At 39.2% G+C, this 22,569-nt stretch overlaps 1 protein-coding gene across 9 annotated transcripts in view; it reads right to left on the bottom strand.

Moving 5' to 3' along the window:
• Positions 1-22,569, bottom strand: part of EPB41L2 (erythrocyte membrane protein band 4.1 like 2) — an 83,737-nt gene that overhangs the window by 26,691 nt on the left and 34,477 nt on the right. For all 9 annotated transcript variants that reach the window (XM_081187632.1, XM_081187633.1, XM_081187635.1 and 6 more), the window contains 7 exons: positions 16,012-16,116; positions 13,489-13,531; positions 10,228-10,303; positions 9,219-9,437; positions 6,227-6,314; positions 4,111-4,263; positions 2,906-3,003 (listed from right to left, as the gene is read on the bottom strand). In XM_081187632.1, coding sequence (XP_081043758.1) covers positions 2,906-3,003; positions 4,111-4,263; positions 6,227-6,314; positions 9,219-9,437; positions 10,228-10,303; positions 13,489-13,531; positions 16,012-16,116 — 782 coding nt within the window. The remainder of the gene's footprint in view (positions 1-2,905; positions 3,004-4,110; positions 4,264-6,226; positions 6,315-9,218; positions 9,438-10,227; positions 10,304-13,488; positions 13,532-16,011; positions 16,117-22,569) is intronic.

Below are 22,569 nucleotides of genomic sequence, written 5' to 3' on the forward strand. Positions count from 1 at the left end.
ACCCTTACAGACCAGTACTGTTTTAGAATACAAATGAGAGACTGCATGTTTCCCAAGTCACACTACTTCCTGCAAAGGGAGATAACATATAAGAAAGAACATTTGAACCTAGTCTTCTCTTCCTAACAAGCTATCTGAAAATCTGAAATGCAAGTTTTGCATTAGATCTATGTTATTTTGACACCCTGTCTTCAGATGGCAAGCAAAAGGAAATGGATATGTAATATATATTTAATCATCTCTATTTGTCCTAAAAATAGTGTATGCATACAAGCATCCAGGCACATTCCCCAAAACAAGAACAAAAAAGTTGGGTGCATACATACTAACCTCAAAATTCTGTGCTCCAACATCTGAAGCCAAACACAAGTTCTAACCACAAGCCTGGCTTAAGCAGAAAAAGGTAGCATCTGTCAGCTTTCCCCATCAACATGCCCTGTTAGACCCCATGCCTATTTTCTCCAGGTAAAGGAGGAAAACCACAGGGTTCTGTAGATTCTATGAAACAGTTCCACCCAAGATTTCCCAGGCTAGGCAATCTTAACTGGCCCCATGAAGGTTAGTCAACTGCTACTACTAATAAACTACTCCACTATGGGAACCTTCTGGTCTGAATCTACTCCTACAATGGTAACAATGGCAGCTAAAACTGCTGCATTCTTTTGCTAATCAACTCCTTAGAGTCAGCTGGCAAAGCAATTAACTAGATGACTATGGGAAGATGACTAACTAAAAGCAATGGGAAGATAAGCCCTTGATAGTAATGCTACCCAGTGTCCATTTATTCAAAAGGGATCTGCATGGAACCCCTGCACAGTATTTCCAGTGAAATGAATGGCAGTGATAGAACAGTATTTGCCCTATCCCCATACCTCATCTAAGGGGTGTGGGTGGGTGTAATAAATACGACCTTTCTAAAGAGACAGCTTTAACTATTAGAATTACACTTGCTGCAACAGTTATATTGCTCGTGTTTATGTGAATAGTCTTTCAAAGTCTTGCTGGCATAGCTTTTTTCTTGGAACACACAGAAGCCAGATTATTTTTAAATCAGGATGATTTAAATCTGCGGATTTTCTGCGTGGTGACCATCAGTAGGAACAGGATTTGATACATGCAGTACATTCTCCCTCCTTACCCAAACAGCTATTTCTGATTGGAATAGAATCCAATTAAATTGTATTCTATGAAAATGTCACAGAATAAATCTGTAACTTGAAATGGTCTAAAAAGAGGCTGACCGGACAGCAAATAATATTTTTTCCCTGTTTAGAGAATGTTTTAAAAGTCAGATCATACTGTATTCATTTACTTAGAAGTAAAATGGAAATATAGTCCTGAATAAATCTGTTTAGGATTACAGCAAAATCCATTGAAACAATACAAAATCATGCTTCCCATTGCCAGCTATGAAAGGAGAACCACCACCTTGAAGGACTGCAGAGCCTCTTCTGCTACAGTCAGTAGTTGGAGGCTTTTGATTCGTGACCAAAACATTAATCTAGCCTTTGGAAACCCAAAGAGCATTTCACCAACTTTGGCTGATGCACTAGCGGGACCCCTTCCTGAATAACAAGTAATTCCTATTCTGAGCGTATTCATTGAGATTACTAAAATGTGCTGCATGTGGGGCTGCCTTTTAAAAGCCTCAGATATGTCAGTTCAAAATACTGCAGTGAGATTACCAACTTGTTGCAAAAACAGAATCATATACATGTTTAAACTACACTGGCTTCCAGTCTGTTTCTGGACAGCATTCATACTGCTGGCATTAACCTAGAAAATCCTAAATGGCTTCTGATCAGGGCATCTGAAGAATGGTTTTCACCTGTATTAACCTGGCAGTCTATGGAGAACATAAGTCTGACTATTGGTGGTTGAGTGGATGACTACTGGAGACAAAGCTTATTGTTGTGACATTCTTAATATAGAATACTTTTCAAAGATGTGGGTTGGCAACTGTGTTGCTTTCCTGCATGGACCGGGTAAAAACTGGTTTTAATACTGTTACTTTTATTGCTTGACTGTATGAGCTTTAAATTATGTTAAAGCTTGCTGTTTTAATTACTCTTTTTAAATGAAGATAAGCAAATCAAGAAAATGAACAACCAAATTGTCATTATCAGTACAAAATGGTCTTTGTCATCTAGGTATTGCTCCTGGTCCACTCAACTTCCTGGACCTGCATTAAATGCATTATTTATGTTTATTAATGAAGGTACTTTCATCTTATTATGATATACATCCATAATCTGAGTGATGACCCTGCTGCAGAATCATCTTTATTTAAAATTTATATCCTGACTTTAATTATTTTTTTACCAAGTTCACAAAACACTTTTTTATGACTTCTTTCCCAGCATCCCAATTTCCCCTCCTTAAGAATCACACTCAGAGGAAATCCATTATTCTTATTTGCAGGTGAAGAGTTATGCACAACACTGATGGTGACATGTACAAACTACATATAAAGATGTCATGGGTACATACAATCTGAAATACTGTAGTTTCATATTTGCCAGTTCGAGCTCTCTGAAAATACTACAGCAGTAACATGGTTCATGATTAAAGAGAACATCATATAATCTCAACATCGTTGAGAAGTGAGAAAAAATACTCTAAAAGTTGTTGTGTTTTTTAGTAATAGTGGAAAATTTGCAGAGGTGATTTTACTCAGCAAAGATAGTTAGAAATTTGATGGTTCATGTATTAGGATGCAGGATATTACCAAGTCAAAATAAAACAGAATGTGGGACATCCTAAACTGCAAATTTCATTGAAACAGTGGCAGGGGAAGGGTGTCCTCAACCCACAGGGCATTTTCAATCAAAACTGCCCTCTCAAAGTTGCTATTCTCCCCAGAGGATATGGTGACCCCATAACTAAGGAACATTTTAAAAATTACCTATAAAATGTATGATGCTCCACACAAACCTTCCATAATTTCTTCGCAGCCCGATGGTTTGGCAGCTTAAACCCAATAGTACTCTCGAACTGTTCCAACTATAAAGATTACAAACACCAAAATTAGCACAAATTCTAGAAATCACTATTGTCTAGTCTTACAATTTAAGAGTGCAGTTATTTCAACTACAGCATATCTCCCTACTCAAGATTAGAAATACTCCAGAGTTTTCATATTTCTAACATAAAGAGCACTGCTTGAATTGCATACAGTAGTAACTACACTTTTTCCCCAAAGAGAGAATGAATACATTCACAAGCAACTCTATAGGTAGTAGCCATATTTTTCCAAGATCCAAAAAAAGCAAGCTCTTTCTAAACTAAAGCTTGCTTGCTGTGACAGCAGAAATTGTTGCATGTGTGCTTTAGCTGTTTCTCCGTACATATACTAGTATCATGGTCTATTATAGTAAATTTCCATCAAAAACATGCAAATTGTTTTACTTGCAATATGAAATGCTGCTTACATGGGAATTAATGAAAAGCATGGCACTAGCACAAAGATTTAATAAAAAACCAGAGTAAATGAATGAACAGCAAGACTAGTTAAATATCAGACTAGATAGTAGGATTGTAATTTCCTTCAAGTATTGTCCAGAGTTTCTCAGTTTTGTACATAGTTCAAGCAGGCTCGAAACTACCATGCTATTTTTAAAACTAAATGTTTACACATTTCTCAATGTTAGTTCCAAACGGAACTGACATTTGTTTTTGAAATCAGTAGCAGTTAACTCTCAGAAGCTGAACTGCATGTTATGGGAAAAACCTACTCAAATGGTAGAGTGTTCTTAAACCACATCATGAGCTTCCCTAAATATAATTCAAACCACTCCAGTGAGACCAAATCACATAAACTAAGAGCTGCATAATGGCAGATGTGAGAGCATGGCAACCTTCCATTACAGTAAGGAAATTTACAGGGCAGGAGTGTGTCCAATCATCAGAAAGCACACTGCGGACATACTGAAACCTTAATTATCTATGCTACCAGTGATGAAACTGTATTTGCTAAAAAACTATACCAAATGGACATATTCCTACATTATTCACAATGCAAATCGCTGTAAGATTGGACCTATTTTCAAAGAACTTCTGGGCTGAAAGTTATAACAACAGAGTGGCAAATTATGCCAGTCAAATGCTTACCTCAGTTGGTCGGACTTTAATATAGAAGTTACTGCGTTTGTAAGAAATCTTCAGTATTTTGGGCCAGGCAAAACGATTGATTCGGAGTCTGTCCTTGTAAATGAGAAGCCCATTGGCACATACCCCTAACATGATGTCAACACCTTCAGAATCCTATCAAGACAATTGTAAAAGTAATTTCTATTGGAATATTGAAGGAATATGGAAAGAAGAAGACAAAAGAGCAGGAAGGTATGCTAAGGTCATTCAAATAACACTTGGAAAATCAAGGAGCACTGTATCATAGGCAGAAAAAAGTCTTAAATAAAGGCTTAAGAAACAGAAGTTTAAAAACCAGAAAAAGTATAATGTTGAACTAATACATTTTGTGGTTATGAGCTGAAAAATAACTTATTCTGGAAATACAGAGATAAATAACAAGATTTTATGAGAGGCTGCATACAAGAGAGTAATAAAAGCAGGTTTATCAAATATTATTATTATTATTATTATTATTATTATTATTATTATTATTATTATTATTATTATTTTTAAATACTGCCTTTAATCCAAAGATCACAGGGCAGTGATCTTTGACAGAGCCCTTAAGACTAATTGAGTAGCAAAGACAAAATGTAACCTTTTAAAGAGTCAGCAGGAAGTGATGAGAGATTGAAGCTAAGAAAAAAACAGTGATAGAAAAATCTAAACTTTCTAAAGAATAAATCATTGGTTTTCAACCAGTATGCCATGGCACCATGGGGTGCCTTGAATGATGATCAGGGGTGCTGTGAGCAATACTGGCCTCTGTCCCTCTTTCCTTCCCTCCCTTCTCTGATGCCTTCTCATGTCTCCGCCTCCCAAAGGCTTGCACAGCTGTTTGTTGCAGCAGCCCTGGCTACAAGCTCAGCAGGAGAATGGTGCCTCTGGGGCTGGCCAGGGGGTGCTTCCAGGCCCCTGTAGGACAGTGTGAGAAGGCATCTTTCTTTGGGGCGGGGGGGGGGGCAGCTGAAAGACCAGGTGTAGCAGCAGTGGCTGCCTAGAGGGCTCCCAAGGAGAGGGGAGAAGAGGCTGAGGGAACACTACAAAAGGGAGGGTGTTCGAAAAGGGATACACGGCTGCCAGTTCTGCAGGCAAGGGGTGACATAATTGGGCCCCTAAGCCGCACAGGGATGCCGCAGAAAAAATGTTGTTGCTCAAGGGAGCCGTGGACTCAAAAAGGTTGTAAAACTCTAGAATAAACAGAGGCTAGATGGATACTATCAGTATTAAATGCAAAAGAGAACAGAAACCTTAATAGTTCAACAGAAGTCACATTAAGGCATTGAGTTGTAGCACAACCCTATGTATGTTTAATCAGAAGTCCTTGAGTGTCATGTTTTCCCTCCTGTGGCTTAGCCTGCCTTTAACACATTCTAGAATCAGTTCTGGTTCTGGCTTCATCTCAAGTGCATTATTCTGGGCACTGTATGATTCACAGAAGGGAAGAGAGGAGATGTAGAGATTAGGTTTGTATGCAGACAACACAGAAATGACCAGGAGAAAGAAGGAGGCAAAAGTAAAACTGCAATCTGAAAACCAGCATGTTGCAGAGGTATGTGCACATGCATGGCAGAAAAGAAGAGAGGAGGCACAGAGACCAGGGGAGGAAAAAGAGTGATTGAGATGGAGATAGAAAAAGTAAAGAGAGATATAAACTGTCAGGAGTTTAAGCCCTATTTTCTAAAATACAAGCTGGGGAAAAGTCTGTATGGAGCATCTGTTTACTTAAGAGGATTTTTAAAAGGAAAAAAAAGGAAAGAGAAAGGCTTATTTTTAAAATGCAATGCAATTGGTTCAATGCAAATGATTTTGTGTGAGGCATGTGCAACAGAAAGAAAATGAATGGTTGAATATGGTACATGCTTCCATGTAGATGTATGAAAGGGCGTGAACAGGTGGAGTACGTGTGGATAGCTGGGTATAAATGGGATGTGTATGCTGCTTTGGCCCTGCACAATTTTGGCTTTGGTCCCACCAACTGATGGCATGTGGCCTCAGAAAGTTATTCAGCCTGAATGCCGCATTCCCTTGTGGATAAGGTTCCACACCCCTCTGTTCTAAATGAAATGTCATCTATAGAAATGCCGGCCAATACCTTAGCATGATGTAAATCCACTCCGTACATGGAAAGTCTCTTGGCATTTTCTAAGAATTGGGAATCTGCCTGTGCTGGAGTCAAGCCTCTGGAATGATTGATAAAAGAAAATTCACGGCAAAAATGAGTATCAACAGCAACATAAGCCTTCCTGCATCAGATCCATGTCCCTACAGCAGCCTGTTTCTAGCAGTAGCCTTTTGGGGGTTTAACTGTGATTGGTTATTCCATTTATCCCAAGCATCTGGCCCTCAACAGCATCTTGTTTCAGCTACACATTCAATCCTAGCAGTCACTGACCCTCGCATCTATAGAAAAGCACTGAAACTAAATGACAGGATACTAGTTAAATGGCATGGTAGATATTATTTAAACACCAACACCGCACAAAGTCTCTCATAAACATTTTGGTTAAAAAAGCAATGGCAGACACTCAAACTATGCAAGCCAAGGTCTTAGCAAGTCTGCCAAGTCTCCAAGTAAGTTAAGGAAGCAACAGAACCTGAATCTTCAAACAGTACTCTCTCATGTTTGGGTAAGTAATCAGGGAGTTATCCTCACCTGGCATCTATCTCCTATGGAAAAGGCCACAAAGGTGTAACATGTTATAGAAAAAGAGATTTGCTTTGTTGGAGATTGCTTTTAGAACCATTTTTAGCGAGGAGAAACCAGGGATTTTCTTAACACAGGTGTCCTGTTCTGGGGAGAATGGGTGGGGGGCATTTGGGAATCTTTGGGTTTCCCCCTCCCACCAGTATGTGACAGCAGCTCCATACTCTTTGGCCAAAACCATCTCTAAAATTTACTAGCTGCTGTTGAACTACCTGAAAGGTACTGGTGGAGTGGTTGGGGCCAACATAATTTAGACCAGCATTTCTCAACCTTGAATCCCTAGACAACTCCCATCATTCCTATCCAGCATAGCTAGTAGTCAGAGATGATGGAAATTGTTGTTCAAGAATATCTGGGACCCAAGGTTGGGAAAGGCTGGTCTGGGCCAATGCAGTTCCTTCAACATATACTTCAAGCCCAACCACTAATCACCCCACAACGCTCCCGCCCACACTTCAGCAGAGCCCTTCACAAACCCCACCTTCTACTAATGGAAGGTGTAAACCTGAACACTCACCCTCTTTACCAGGGAACCCCCTAAATGCGGGAAGAGGTGTTTTTTTATTTGGCTTAGAATGAACCTTATTGAAAGATTTGTCAAGCCTCCTTTCCAACATGAACCTTACAGAACAAAAGGGGCAACTTCTGCACACATGCGTATCTCACCTGCTTGCAGGAGCATTACACAATAAAGAAGAAAACAAATAAGAAATTCTTTGAAGAACAGAGTATCGGGAAATTTGATCTAAACTTGTTGCTATTACAGTGATATCGTTGCCTCTGTCAACAAAGAAATCTAGGTCATAAGCATTTGCTTGTGACATTCTGAAATGTTAAGCCGACAGTAGGAAACTCTTGCCCCAACTGTCACAAATTAGATGTTACTCTCCTTTGAGAACAGAGGTATATTACCCATAAGCACTAAGGCTGGAACACATCTAATATCTGATATTTTTTATATTGCAATTTTAATGTTGTGAACCACCCTGAGATCTACGGGCATAGGACAGTATAATAATTTTGGCCACAACTGTTACACAGTAGTTCACTGTTGCCTAAAACAGTAACCTTTTGCCCAATCATGGCTTTCTCTATCTAGCAGTGCAAATGGCCAACTGGGCAGATTTAAGTTTCCTTGCTGAGATTATGGATCGTATTGAAACATATCTGTTTATGTTCTAATCACCATGGGTTTGTGGGTGGGGAGAGGAGGAAAACAACTTGAATGCAAGTAAATCACAGAGAGGGGAAGTCTTTTTAAAACATATACACAAGGTTCCAATTACTTGCAAAATGGATGTGTCTGACTAATTATATTCTGTAGATTCCTTCTGTGAAACCTTCCTCTTCCTCTTCCCTCATGTGATACAAAATGTTCAGTTCCTCACAAAGCTAACTACGTGAAGTACCCAATGAGTTCAGCAAAACACACACTTTGCTGGGGGCACAGTCAAGTTAAAATTATGTGCTTTAGTCCTACTAATTTCAATGACAAGTGAAGCGTATGCCACCCATCACTAGTCAGAACATAAATTGCTTGGTTTTGGCTAGATGATGCCCGGTGTTCAACAACACAACTTTAAAATATGGATGACAAGAGTAGTAAGTCTGTGCTGTTGCCACTGAGTGCAGTGGCAGGAGAGGATAAAGAAGTTATCCCCTTTCACAACAGTATTATACCACATACTAGCAGTAATAAAATTAAGAGATAACCACAGAAGTTGACTGCTCATGAATGGGGCCGCACACCTGAGTGGCGCAGCTCTAGCATTATATAATCTCACAAAATGTTTTTTGCTGGATTGGAAAAATAATAAAAGTAATTTATGAGTGAAAAAATCTGATGATGTTTTTCTCTAGATGATTAAGCCTACACTGAAAACAATCTACCTCTCCCCATTACATTATTCTTGTACACAATCTCTGGGGAATATTGAGGATTTATTGTTTTGAAAAATGTTATCATACTATTCAAATATACTTGGATATTAACTCCAGATCAAGGGAAAAAGAAAAACAAAAGTAGCTCAGATATGAAGCGCTATAGTCATAACGGCAAAAGTTCATGATGAGGACAGATGATCATCAACTGTGGTTTCAATTTACAAATGTAATTTCAATCTGATTTTTTCCATCAGAAGAGTTTGTTACTGTTTTTACTGGCTAAGTCAATGGCTGATTTTCTGATTTTCAACACCTTTGGCTGATTTTCCAAATTTTTAAGAACAAAAAACTCTTAAGCTTGAGCTAGCTTGTGATATTCCAAATTAAGGTTATAAAGAAATACAAAGGTGTTCTAGGTATTAGGATTCTGCATGAAATCCAATACTACCCACTACTAGGAAAGGGAACAGAACTGAAAGGTTCAGAAATGACCCACCTGTGTGTTTTGTGCAACTCCACTACTTTTTCCTCCATCTCTTTTGTCTGGTTAGGTGCAAACTGAAATTCCCCTATGTAATCACTGTTGTGTTCCTCTGGATCATAGTCACCTAGTTCTGCTTGTAGAGTATATGAACCAAGGAGAGCATGGGTCACAAAAGAACATGGTAGGCGGCCAGAAGCAATATCCTGACGAAGCTGCAAACATAGGAAGTACCTGAACAGAGAAAATGTCATCAGACAAATATTTCTTATTCATTTTGACATGTTAAGAAAACTAAAAAGATAAATATCTTTATTAAAGCAAAGTTTTTGTTTTTGTTCTAAAAAAAAAAAATGCCACAAAAATACAATTTAAAGGACATAGGATTCCAAGTGCAACCTGTTCTTCATATATATCCACCAATAAATGTATGTGTGTAAATTGATATCCATTAACAGATACACACTTGTGAAATCCTAGCACCAATATTCTGATTTCTAGTACAAATGGATTATAGTTAAAATTCACTGCAAAGATATTTTAGTTCACAATCAAAACATCCTTACTGAAACCTTATTTCGTATAAGAATTGGTTTACACCCAATTACTCGGGTGTTTGAATATTTCTTATTGATTCACTGCTAATGTTGTTCCTGTCTCGGTGTCCCATGTACCCTATAGCCCTCTCTCTACAACAGAAAGCTTCAGGTTATGCCAGTCCCTGCTCCCCAAAATTCATCTAAAGGAATCTATAAGCCATATACATTTTCACTTGTTATCTTAACTTTTACACTATCAGAGATCCAAGAGAAATATTTCAGAATCCGGATTCAGGATAAGTTGCTAGCAGCAAACAGGTGCAAGATGTCTCCAGACATTACCGAGTCTGAGCCAAAAACTATTTGTTGTGTTTTCTATCTTGGTCATGTTCTCCTAGGCTTACAGACTTAAACTTTACATAGCATTCCAAGGAAATATGAAAAACACAGGATTCAAAGTCAGGTAGTAATGCTTCATGGCATACCTGGTGATGTCTTCTGTTAACTGTGAGGGATCCGGAGGATAAAACTTCACATTAAATGTAAATAGCCAGGGCAAATCTAAATTGGGAAATTCCAAAAGCCCAGGAAATGTATTGGTGGGAGGATAAGAAGACAAAAGCACATACACTGAAGTCTACTACATATACATTTGGGGAATAGTGTACACAAAAACTACACCATGATATTTTCAAAGCACTTTTAAAAGTTGAACATATTTAACATATTCTTCAGTTCTCTTGCAAAGCTGCTACTGTAACTCCTTGGGATCTTAACCGTTTCTATTTTGTCCCTCATGCTATTTAACATCTACATGAAACCACTGTGCAAAGTCAAGTCATCCAAAGATTTGAGGTGAGATGCCATCAACATACACATGAGGAACCGATTGGCCCTCCAGAAGATGTTGGACTACACTTTCATATATGCATTCATGCAAACTTTTTTTTATTGGAGAATGGCATTGCAGAACTCAGATAAGAGATAAGAGTTCAAAGGGTAACTGCATTTTGGAAGTGAGAATTGGGTAGGCTCACATCAAAATGTGAACCAAATTGAATTACTCTCCCATCCCTAAGCACAACTAAACCACTGCGTTCAGCACAAAAGGGCAAGGCAGCAGGCAGTTGATATTAGGAACAGAACGCAGCGTCCTGGGAAATCTCAGCTCATTCTCTTCATCTCCTTTTTTACAAAGCTTACTTCTAGTCCCCTAGCTGTGAATATTGTCTTTAGCTTGTGTGGACAATGAAATTAATAAAATATCAGAAGCCAAGGGTGGTGCGGCCAAGTAATATTCCCAATGGCTAGTGGCCTGACACTTTCTGCCCCTTTCATGATAAACAAGAATATATACACAACAAGTATATGCAAAGACAGGAGTGCCTGGCGTGCTCTGGTCCATGGGGTCACGAAGAGTCGGACACGACTAAACGACTAAACAACAACAACAAAATAATTTGGCTATTATGCTGACATAGAAGCCTGATTTAAAAAGAAAAAGAAATGCAGAACATGTTTATAAGTTACATGCATCTATTTTAAGAAATATGAGATTTAATCAACGTACGTAGAACCTTACCATTATAATTAGTGTTATTCAATTAAGCTTACTGTCTACATTTTAAAATTGAAACTGTTAGTCCTACTTTTGTTTTTTTTAATTATCAATTGAAACCACAAATAAGGTTGACTGTTTCTTCATTTAATCCTAAATTGCAGTGCAATCCCAGGCATGTTAACTCCAAGTAAATTTCAGATTTCTTGTAAAATAGAGATAATGTGTATGTAACCCTGAATGTGACGCGGGTGGCGCTGTGGGTAAAACCTTAGCGCTTAGGGCTTGCCGGTCGCATGGTCGGCGGATCGAATCCCCGCGGCGGGGTGAGCTCCCGTCGTTCGGTCGCAGCTCCTGCCCACCTAGCAGTTCGAAAGCACTCTTAAGTGCAAGTAGATAAATAGGGACCACTTTCTAGTGGGAAGGTAAACGGCATTTCCGTGTGCTGCGCTGGTGCCGGCTCGCCAGAGCAGCTTCGTCACGCTGGCCACGTGACCCGGAAGTGTCTTCGGACAGCGCTGGCCCCCGGCCTCTTAAGTGAGATGGGCGCACAACCCTAGAGTCGGACACAACTGGCCCGTATGTGCAGGGGTACCTTTACCTTTACCCTGAATGTACAAATAGTTGAAACATTTGATGAGCTCTTGCAAAGTGTACTATTGTTAAGTAGGTAGAAAATAATCATCTAGATTTCTTGTATGACTGCAAAAATAAGTTTAGTTTTAGTTATGATCTGGAATCCAGCATTGTAGGCTGCACAGTAACCTTTATGGGCATTCTTCATTCTATTCATGAATCTGTGTATGTATAGGCTGCAAATCTGACCTTTCACAACTGTAGGTTGCATGCCAAATGAATAATTGTTTAGTGTAAAGTGCAAATCTCTGCAATGTTGCACTTCAGACTCAAACGTTACTGTTCTTTGAAGGAATATTCTGGCTATCATGAACACAAGCCACCAATACATTTTCAGAAGCTAACATAATGCTACTGAATAAAATTCATAGAATCATAAAATTGTATGGTACTGATATTTGTGGTACCATACTGAAGCAAAGGACTTCACAAAACTTAGAATGTAGCCTGAGAATTTCCTCGTGTATCAAATTACTAAGAAGCTACTTCCCAATTTTAGTGAGCATGTCTCATCAGAAATACTTCATTGTCTCTCATCCACTGATCCTCCTCCCGTCCCACTTCCCTGTTTTTCTCTGTAAAAATGAAAAGGTGACACCCTATGAACACAATGAGGAAGTACTTGGTAGAACTCTTTTCCAGCTTCTATTTAAGCTAACTCACCAAGGCCCTTAACCATGTGTAGGGTAGAAAGAAAGAAAGAAAGAAAGAAAGAAAGAAAGAAAGAAAGAAAGGAGAGAGAGAGAGAGAGAGAGAGAGAGAGAGAGAGAGAGAGAGAGAGAAGCATTTAATAGAGTATAGAGAAGAGGATTACCTATCTATCAAGAGTGTTATACAATAACATGCCCTTTCAGGGCCATAAAAACCTTCCTGTAATGATCCTTCCTGTAATGATTATATAATGTTTGGCCATACAAATGTACGAAGAGATGTGGTTTTACCATACCTGACACTGTTCAAAATCTCTTGCTACTGATACTAAGGTCAAACAAAAAGAACAAGCATATGCCAAAGAAGGAAACCAAGGCTACTCGATCTGCTATGCTCAAAAAACTAGCTGTCTTTGGTTTCCCATCTCTCTGAACTGTTTCCATCCCAGCTGGTTGTTATAATAACTCAGAAACTTTAAAACTACTGTCCAGGTTTGTCATTTTCCTCCTCCCATCCTATCCTTTTACTTTTTGTGTTGGGTATTTTAAATTGCAAGTTTTGTGAGGGCAGAAATCTAAGTGCATTTTAGGAAGCCTTTCCAGCAGAAAAATGGGATGGTGGTGCTTAAAATGAATAAAAGTTGCACACTGCTTGGTGGCAAAGGTTACTCTTAAAAACAGCAGTGTGTGAGAAAATTTCTGAAGTGGAAATACATAGTCTTAGACACTAAAGAGATAGTGCTGTCTTGCAGTTGACAGGTGTCCAACCTTCTTGGGCTTCAGTCTGATGCAGACAAATGCATTGCAATTAGTTTCTGAAAGACTAACTAAATGAAACTCAGGAACCAACAGAAATGTACTGCTCAGTTGTGAAATAATTTTAAAACCTGCTTAATACTTACTGCGAATTTGCCTCTTTATTTCCTTTGAAGGATCAAGCCAATTCTAAAAAAGAAAAGGAAAAAGGAAAAATAAGGAATTGCACAAGATTGATGCAATTGGAAGAAAAGCACGGGATACTTAAAGACACATTTTATATACAGCTCTGTGAAACTGTAAGTTATTGCTATTCTTTCAAAATCAGCCTGCAGTTTGACAGCAAATCTACTTCAGATATCAAGCTATAGTGATTTTCTTCCTTCTCTTTGCATATATTTGCACCTTACAGGAAGATGACAACTTTAGTAAAAATAGATGATAATAATAATAACAACAATATGATAAATGTTTTTGAAAAACTATCCCAGGCCAACTATCTCATTCACCTGCATTTAAAGAAGGCGAAGATCAGCATGGATTGCAATATCTCTCACTATATATTTGCCTACCACTCAAGAAAAGGCTACTGGATATGCAAAATACCTTTGTCTTATTCCACACAAGAGACAGACTGTCTCTTCATTATACAGCAGTTGTAAATGATACAAAAATAGAAAGAAAGAAGTAATCTAATCAGAAAGCTGAACATATTCTACATCTTACCCTCAGTGTGATTTTGTTCACAAAATCTATGGTCTGATGTTTCAAAACAGAGAGCACTAAACTGTCTACAAGGATATGTAAGGTGCTTCCCCACAAATATTTAGACGCTTTAATGTTGGGATCAGAGAAGCACTACTTGCCACAATTCATCAAAGTCAAATTCAATCAGAGTAGAATGGTGCAAATAAATCACTTGTGCATTTATGATAGCATAAACTTTTCAACAAAATATTTTTGTGCTGTCTGTAAATATCATTAAGTTGTCAAAAATTATGTAGACTTATGCCACAGTTGACTACCTAGATCTCCTTTCCAAAGTACCTTGGAGCTTCATTAGGGACCACATCTAATTCTCTGCTGAGAAGAAAGAGCCTGGCATTCAGTTTCTACATTCTGCAGCTGCAGTCTAGTGCAACAGCTGGCTCATAAATGGGTGGCTATGATGAATGTACAAGAATAAGAAAACACACATCATTCAGCATTTAGCATTTACTGGGCTGTAGGTCAGAGATTTTTGTGGCATTTTAATCTGAGGCGGCAATGGCCACAGTAGGAAAAAATGAATTAGGTTACGCGCGTGCCAAGATGAGAACTATTCCATCTTAAGCTTTTTAAATTTGAGGGACGGCAGAGGTAATAGTAGCAAAACTCAGCTGATAAAATCTGTGAGAGGCTTCAGTAATGTGTATTCCTTATTATAAAATTCAAAAAACAACATGGCAAGGTAAGGAGAAACAATGTAAACAAATATGATTTCTGTGTCCACTTGTGTCATCATTACAAGCTGTCATTTTATATATTTATCATTTTCTTTGGTGCAGATAATTTCTCAATTTTGACAACATTTTCTCATCTGGTCCAGACGAGAAAGATAAAATAGCTTTTTAAAAACTGTTGTAGAATGTCTTGAGCAGAATGTCAAAATTACAGTTCAATTATTGACATTTTGCCTCAGAGCCTAGCTGCTGATAAACAGCTACATGAAATATCCTGGAGTTCTCATGCCAACACCCTGGTTAGCAGAATTCTTCTTGATTTGATGTCATATTCCATGAGCTTGGTATGGCTTTGCTCTTTCCTACCTCTTTCTTTTTGTCTTTCATGTAAATGCAGACCCTCCTCAGAAGGGTCTTGTCAACAGATGATCCTTATCAGTCCCCAATGCAAAAATTATTGCTCTGTTTCTCTCCTTAGTAAATAGGAAAACAATAAAACGGGGTGATGAATGTTTGAGCTGAAATGCCAAACGCAAGAGAAGTCCTCACAGCTTTAAATCAAGCCTTGCTGCAGTGTTGTAGGCTACCATGGGGAAAACACCAACGGGTGTTGTATTTTTGGGTTATCATGATGGAGCCATCTCCTTGCTGTTGATGTTTTACCTGGCATTGCTGTAATTTTTCCTAGGTTTTGTAACTTTTAGGCATTGTTGAGAAAATTGTTTTACATGCATATTTGTCCACTAGGAACAGAAGAGCAGGAAGGACAAGAGTGAGCATGGCTTGTGTGCTGAATTTCATGACATTGAGATTGACCATAGAGAATAACCCTAACCATGACAGCAAGCCTCAGGCATAGTGTTCCCTCATACCTTTCTTGCCTCCTTCACATTCAAGGGGAGATTTGCTGCTAAGTAGCTTCTAATCTTCTTCCCCTCACATGGAAGGACAATGAAGAAGAGAATGACTGCACATAAATCTGAGGTTCCCCACTGCTCATTTCAAATCCTTCAGGAGAATTATCTGAATGAACCTAGGGAATGGAGCCAATGCTACTGGCACTGATATTCTTCCTCAATTTGAAATATGTTACTTGTTAAAAGTTTACCACCAGCTAGGACCAAACATGCTAGTCATAAGAGCTCTCTGAAGTTTGAGGCTCTGAAGTAGGATGGAAAAGATTGAAAACATTAAACAAATGTTATTAATGCAAAATTTAGTACTTGCCTTCTGATCAGCATGGTCTTGAAACAGTAAACCAAAGTAGTCCTTTTCCAATAAGTTAAGCTGTCCACACACCTTATCAAATAGCACATGGCCTTTAGCCTTTTTCTAAGGAGAAAGAACACTACTGTCAAGTAAGAGGATAGACTATTAAAACATTTATTTCAAACTATAAAAATGTTAAAACTTTTTAAGGCGTCTCACTTCAACATACTAACAAAGAAAAAATGTTCAATATTAGTTCCTCCTTAGTTTCCTTTATTTATTAGAAGAAAGAACTCAACAGCTGTACTTGAAACCTGCAATTGGTAAATAAGAAACCCCTGTTAAGAGATGGGGTCCCCCAGGTATCTAAGTAATTGAAATATACTCTTAAACAGAACAAAAAGCTACATACAATTCCTAATAGTAAGCTTGAAGTCTTCCAATAATAGCATTGTGTCACACAAAAATATCAAAGAGTAAGCAATGTAATTTAAGATTTGCATCCTTTAATTCAAGAACATATAGGTTTTGAAAGAGGAATCTGTTTGAATTTAGTAAGATGGTTCCACAACAGAAATGTCAATCTGGAATATAAATTCATTGGGTTGTGTCCATTACTAGTCCTACTCAGAGGACACCCATTGAAATAAATTAACATGACAAATTTCATTCCATTAATTTTAGTGGGTCTACCCTGAGTAGGACTAGCACTGAATGCAACCAGTCTTTGCTAGTCAGCCACATAATACTTGGAATCACTGTTAGTCTTTTACCAAAATGCCAGGCCCAGGGGATGGGGACAAGTGACTCCAGCACCAATACATAGTAATGTTAAGGTCCAAAGAGTGTTTTATGCATTCCACTTCACCAGAACCTAGGGCAGTCCCACTCCAGGTTTACAAAAGAAGTTGCAAGGCACACAACAACCATTTCTGGCCCAAAGGAAATACATGGTCCAGCATGTCAAGAAAGAAAATGAAAGAAATAATGCATTTTTTCTTCTTTTCCTTCTTTCTGCTCCCCTTCCCTCAACCCTTAGCATAAATATGTTATTTTCTTAATCCCATCAGCTTTTAAGGAGGGTGGACTGTTACAGGAAATGTGCTCCCCATTTTTTTGCCATCCCTATCTTCCCCATCAATTTAAAAACTAGTATAAGTAAAATAAAGAAACAACACCCCCCCTTTTTTTACAAACAAGAGACTCACAATGTGTCCAGTGTAGCTCATTCACATAAATAGTGGGCGGGGGAGGGGGTTAGAATTAAACAACAAAGCTGATCAGGGACTTTGGGCCCTAAGCTTTGCTTCTGCGTAGGTGTGGCCTTAAAGCAAACAGCTCTGAGCATGCTCAGAACAGATGTACTGGCTTCTGGGTCATTCAGAACAGCAGACCTGCAAATGTGGCTGGATTGCCAACATAAAAGGGGAAACTGTACAAACAGGGCTAAAAGTGCTGGAAGTTCCATTAACATACAAATTTACTATCACAATGTTTTTCGGTATGGAGACAGATGGGTAGGACCTCCTGGTCATAGCAATACTTTTGGACTGAGATTGGCTGTGTGGTGCAGAGAACTGGCCAGAGAATGGAAGATTGACAGATCAGTCTCCCCAAGTGTCTCAAATGGATTGTGGAAGGATGTATGGCTTTGAGATTTTTAAGGAAATTTTTGCATTTTACTTGGTAGGGATAAGCACTGGATGGTCTAAAGGACCAGCCTCCGCTGACTTTAATCAGGAAGTAGGAGGAATGAAAAGCAGAAACAGCAACAGCTAATCATCATCATCAACATCAGCAATGGCAATCCATTGTTTGTAGTCACGTTTCAAAAGGATCTTCTCAGATAACAATATATGCTAATAATTGGGGGGGGCTCTATCACATGGGGCCCTAATTCTGTGCATACTGTGCAGACCTATCAATCTGCCACTGACTACACTTGGTTCAGCTAAGGCCATTCTGCTGTACTCCTCTCTCCTATCATGCAGATGAATTAGTGCTCCATCCTGTTTCTTCTAGCACAGGTGGAGCCTGAAGGTAAATGCCCACACATGGTCTCCTCAGGAGTCATTGCCTGGCGGTAGAGACTGGGGCTCACTTAAATTGCAAGTTGTTAGCAAAGGACCCAAAAGCCCCTGAGGCTCATCACACTGATATTTGGAAATTCTTTGAAAAACTGTAATTTCTCTTTGGCACAATTGGAGAGGATCAGCATGCTGCCTTATACTTCAAGCAAGTCCCACGTCCTTACTCTGCTATTTATGGCATTTGGTAAAGCAGCCATAATATGACATTTTTGAGACCTGGCAGTTGAAAGGCATTTTTGCAATTGCTTATCCTGCAGATTTCACTAGACGCCACTGCAATTCCAAAGGAACTCCATCAACTGCCTATGTGTAGGCTCTTGCGACACTGAAGTTATTGTGCCTAGCAGCCAGAGATAGAAAGCTCAAAACTGAACAAGCCTGCTATGCTCTGTGAGCTATGCACTACACAGTAGTTGTGAGCTATACTGTACAAATACAAAGGACAAGGGGGGAAAGGTATGCAGTGCAACTACCAAGCACAATAAATACATTGTTTGTTTGTTTCAAAAGGAATCAAAGCACATTCATACAGGACTGAACCGCTCAATTTAGATCCCAGTATTTACAGTTTTAGCTAGATCTTTCAATGCAGCATCTCATCCGCTGAAACACAAGGAACAATATGTAGTTAACGTATATCAACAAATACATCAGAGAATAAGCAAGATTATGGGGAAATATATATTCAGGTACAACACACACACACACACACACACACACACAAACACACATTTCCTAACTTGTGGCTGATATTATGGGAGGCCTTTACTAACTGCCTCCTGCCCAAGGGTAGCTTGAAAAACAACTTTAAAAAACTTTTAACCAAAAAATAAAAAAATGAAATTATAATAAGCTCCTTTCACAAAAAGCCTGATTTAAAATGAAATTGAAATAAAATACAAACAATTTTCCATTTTATATACTTTACTTTACTACTGGGCTTAAGGAGTAGTAAATTCTCAAAAGGAGTAAAAACCCAGATGTTATTGAGCATTCTATCAGGTTCATCCATGACGTGACGTCCATGAATGAACCTCTATCTTCTTTGCTCAGATTATGAATAAGCAAGACTTTACTGATCAGATCTGATTGTTTACTAGTTTGAACAGTGATGTCTAATAAAACATTCCTGTCCAATTCTATTAATATTTACTCAGAAGTGCTAGTAGACTCTTGGTATAGTGGAGAGGTCTGGGGAAGTTTTTAGGCTGTGGTTTTATTTTATTATAAAACTAATGAAATAAAAATATTTACTCAAAACTAAATCCCACTCTGTTCAGACTAACTCCCAAGTAGCCACTGATGTTGCAGACTTCCCTTCCTGCCAGTTGAGAGGGAGGCCTGAAATCTTGGCCAGCTGCTACCGGTTAGTGTAGACCAGGCACGTCCAACGGGTAGATCATGATCTACCAGTAGATCACTGGGCATCTGTGATAGATCACTGGCTCCCCCCCCAAAGAAGCTCAACAACTTTGGTTCCCCTAAAAGAAGCTTCCTGCACCCCCCAAAACAGGACTTTCCTTCGTTAAAAAAGCTCAATAACTTTGACCTGAACCCCCAAAAGGGGGTAGATCACTGCCAGCTTTTAACTCTGTGAGTAGATCGCAGTCTCTTGGGAGTTGGCCACCCCGGTGTAACTATACTGAGCTAGATAGGCCAGTGGTCTGGCTCAGTGTAAATCAGCTTCCTATGAGGTCCACCACAAGATGCCTCCTCAGTGTGGTGGTGGAAAATGCCATTGTTAGTGCTCTGACAGAGGTGGAAAAATAAATGGGAAGCATAACATTTGCAGGAACCAGTGCCTTTTGATTTCCCCAACATGGGGGAAAACTTATGCTTTTTTGGGAGCTGGTATAGTTCTCTTCCCTCCTTTTAAGCAAATGGGAGGGGGCAAAGTGAACAATGAAGAGGAGGAATGCATCCCACCACATTCCGGCCTAGCAAGCAAAAGTCCAGCAGGATGTAGCAAAGTGGTGGTTTATTTATTTACATTTATATCTCATCTTTCTTCTGTTTTGGAATCCAAGGCAGCATATACATGGAACACAGACTGTCATTCATCTAGGTACTGACCAGACCTGCTTAGGAAGGCTTCACATGCCTTCTGACCACACCCTGGCACTGCCGCAGGCTATCCCCTACCCCCATAGCATTAATCTTTGTTATTAATATAATTTTGGAGTGTTTCTTTGAAACAGATAGACAAGATGGACAATATGCACAGCTTTTGTTACAACAACTGATTTAAGTAAATATTGTTCATGGTTCAAAACACACTTTCCTACATTTTAGAAATATCATGAGTTCACTAATAAATCATAGGTGTTTGAAAGTTTAATTCCTCCTATGGTAGCAAGTGCACACATCTATTTCATCTAAGCAAACTGTACAAAACCATTAAAAACTTATGTCAGCTTCAATATGCTTCAGTTGTTCAGACGTGCATAAAATATGGTCATGCAGTCATCTTTTAAATGCCTTTTGTCATAAAAGTTTAATTAGAACAGCACCCTGCGTAGAAAGCCTCCAATGTAATTCTCATTTGTGCTGTATGAAGAGGAAGTACTAAGCCAGCTTTTTATATCATTTGCATTATTTAGACAAGATAAGTATTCAAACAACAATTAAAGCTGTTAAAATTATTCACAATACAGCTTCTCTCTTTTTCTACACCAGAACTACATCAACTGAAACATATACTTAGACGTTTTAATTAAAGTAGCAGAATGTGTACTTTATATGTGTGTAGTTCAACAAAATATTGTTACTCGTTTGGAGAGACTATGCCTAGTATTCCACTGAAATCCAAATGTGAGCAGTGAAACTCTTTTTTTATTCTCTTAACATAGTATTTACTCCCCCTTCCATGAGACTGGTGGGAAGACAGCTTTCAGGGGGTTCGGGTGGGAAAAAGCTGTGGATAGAGGGCTCATTAGGCACAGCATAAGAAGTTAAGGCAAGACTGAGAAAGCACACCTGTGCAATCCCTTATCAGTAATGATATCCTTGCCCATTTCTAATGCACCATCCTCTTATAGCTCTCAAGGGACCAGCAGGAGAGTACTTTAAGGTTCCCCTGGCATGAGGAAGAAGAGAAAGATAGTACTCACCTCAAACCCAATAAAACTTGGTAGACGGGAACGCTACACAAGATGGAAAACATAAAAAATGCTACCAAAATGAATTATTTCTTTGCTTTCAGTTACAGAATTTGGATGATAAAAAACAGTTTTGTTAGATCATAGAATCATAGAATCATAGAGTTGGAAGAGACCACAAGGGCCATCGAGTCCAACCCCCTGCCAAGCAGGAAACACCATCAGAGCACTCCTGACATATGGTTGTCAAGCCTCTGCTTAAAGACCTCCAAAGTAGGAGACTCCACCACACTCCTTGGCAGCAAATTCCACTGTCGAACAGCTCTTACTGTCAGGAAGTTCTTCCTAATGTTTAGGTGGAATCTTCTTTCTTGTAGTTTGGATCCATTGCTCCGTGTCCGCTTCTCTGGAGCAGCAGAAAAAAACCTTTCTCCCTCCTCTATGTGACATCCTTTTATATATTTGAACATGGCTATCATATCACCCCTTAACCTCCTCTTCTCCAGGCTAAACATGCCCAGCTCCCTTAGCCGTTCCTCATAAGGCATCGTTTCCAGGCCTTTGACCATTTTGGTTGCCCTCCTCTGGACACGTTCCAGTTTGTCAGTGTCCTTCTTGAATTGTGGTGCCCAGAACTGGACACAGTACTCCAGGTGTGGTCTGACCAGAGCAGAATACAGTGGCACTATTACTTCCCTTGATCTAGATGCTATACTCCTATTGATGCAGCCCAGAATTGCATTGGCTTTTTTAGCTGCCGCGTCACACTGTTGGCTCATGTCAAGTTTGTGGTCAACCAAGACTCCTAGATCCTTTTCACATGTACTGCTCTCAAGCCAGGTGTCACCCATCTTGTATTTGTGCCTCTCATTTTTTTTGCCCAAGTGCAATACTTTACATTTCTCCCTGTTAAAATTCATTTTGTTTGTTTTTGCCCAGTTCTCTAATCTGTCAAGGTCGTTTTGAAGTGTGATCCTGTCCTCTGGGGTGTTAGCCACCCCTCCCAGTTTGGTGTCATCTGCAAATTTGATCAGGATGCCCTTGAGTCCATCATCCAAGTCGTTGATAAAGATGTTAAATAAGACCGGGCCCAAGACAGAACCCTGTGGCACCCCACTAGTCACTCTTCTCCAGGATGAAGAGGAACCATTGATGAGCACCCTTTGGGTTCGGTCAGTCAGCCAGTTACAAATCCACTGAGTGGTAGCAGAGTCAAGACCGCATTTTACCAGCTTCTTTACAAGAATATCATGGGGCACCTTGTCAAATGCCTTACTGAAATCAAGGTAGGCTATATCCACTGAGTTCCCTTCATCTACCAGGCTTGTAATTCTGTCAAAAAATGAGATCAGGTTAGTCTGACATGACTTATTTTTCAGAAATCCATG

The sequence above is a fragment of the Podarcis bocagei genome (assembly GCF_964188305.1).
Source record: "Podarcis bocagei genome assembly, chromosome: 3".
Taxonomy (NCBI): domain Eukaryota; kingdom Metazoa; phylum Chordata; class Lepidosauria; order Squamata; family Lacertidae; genus Podarcis; species Podarcis bocagei.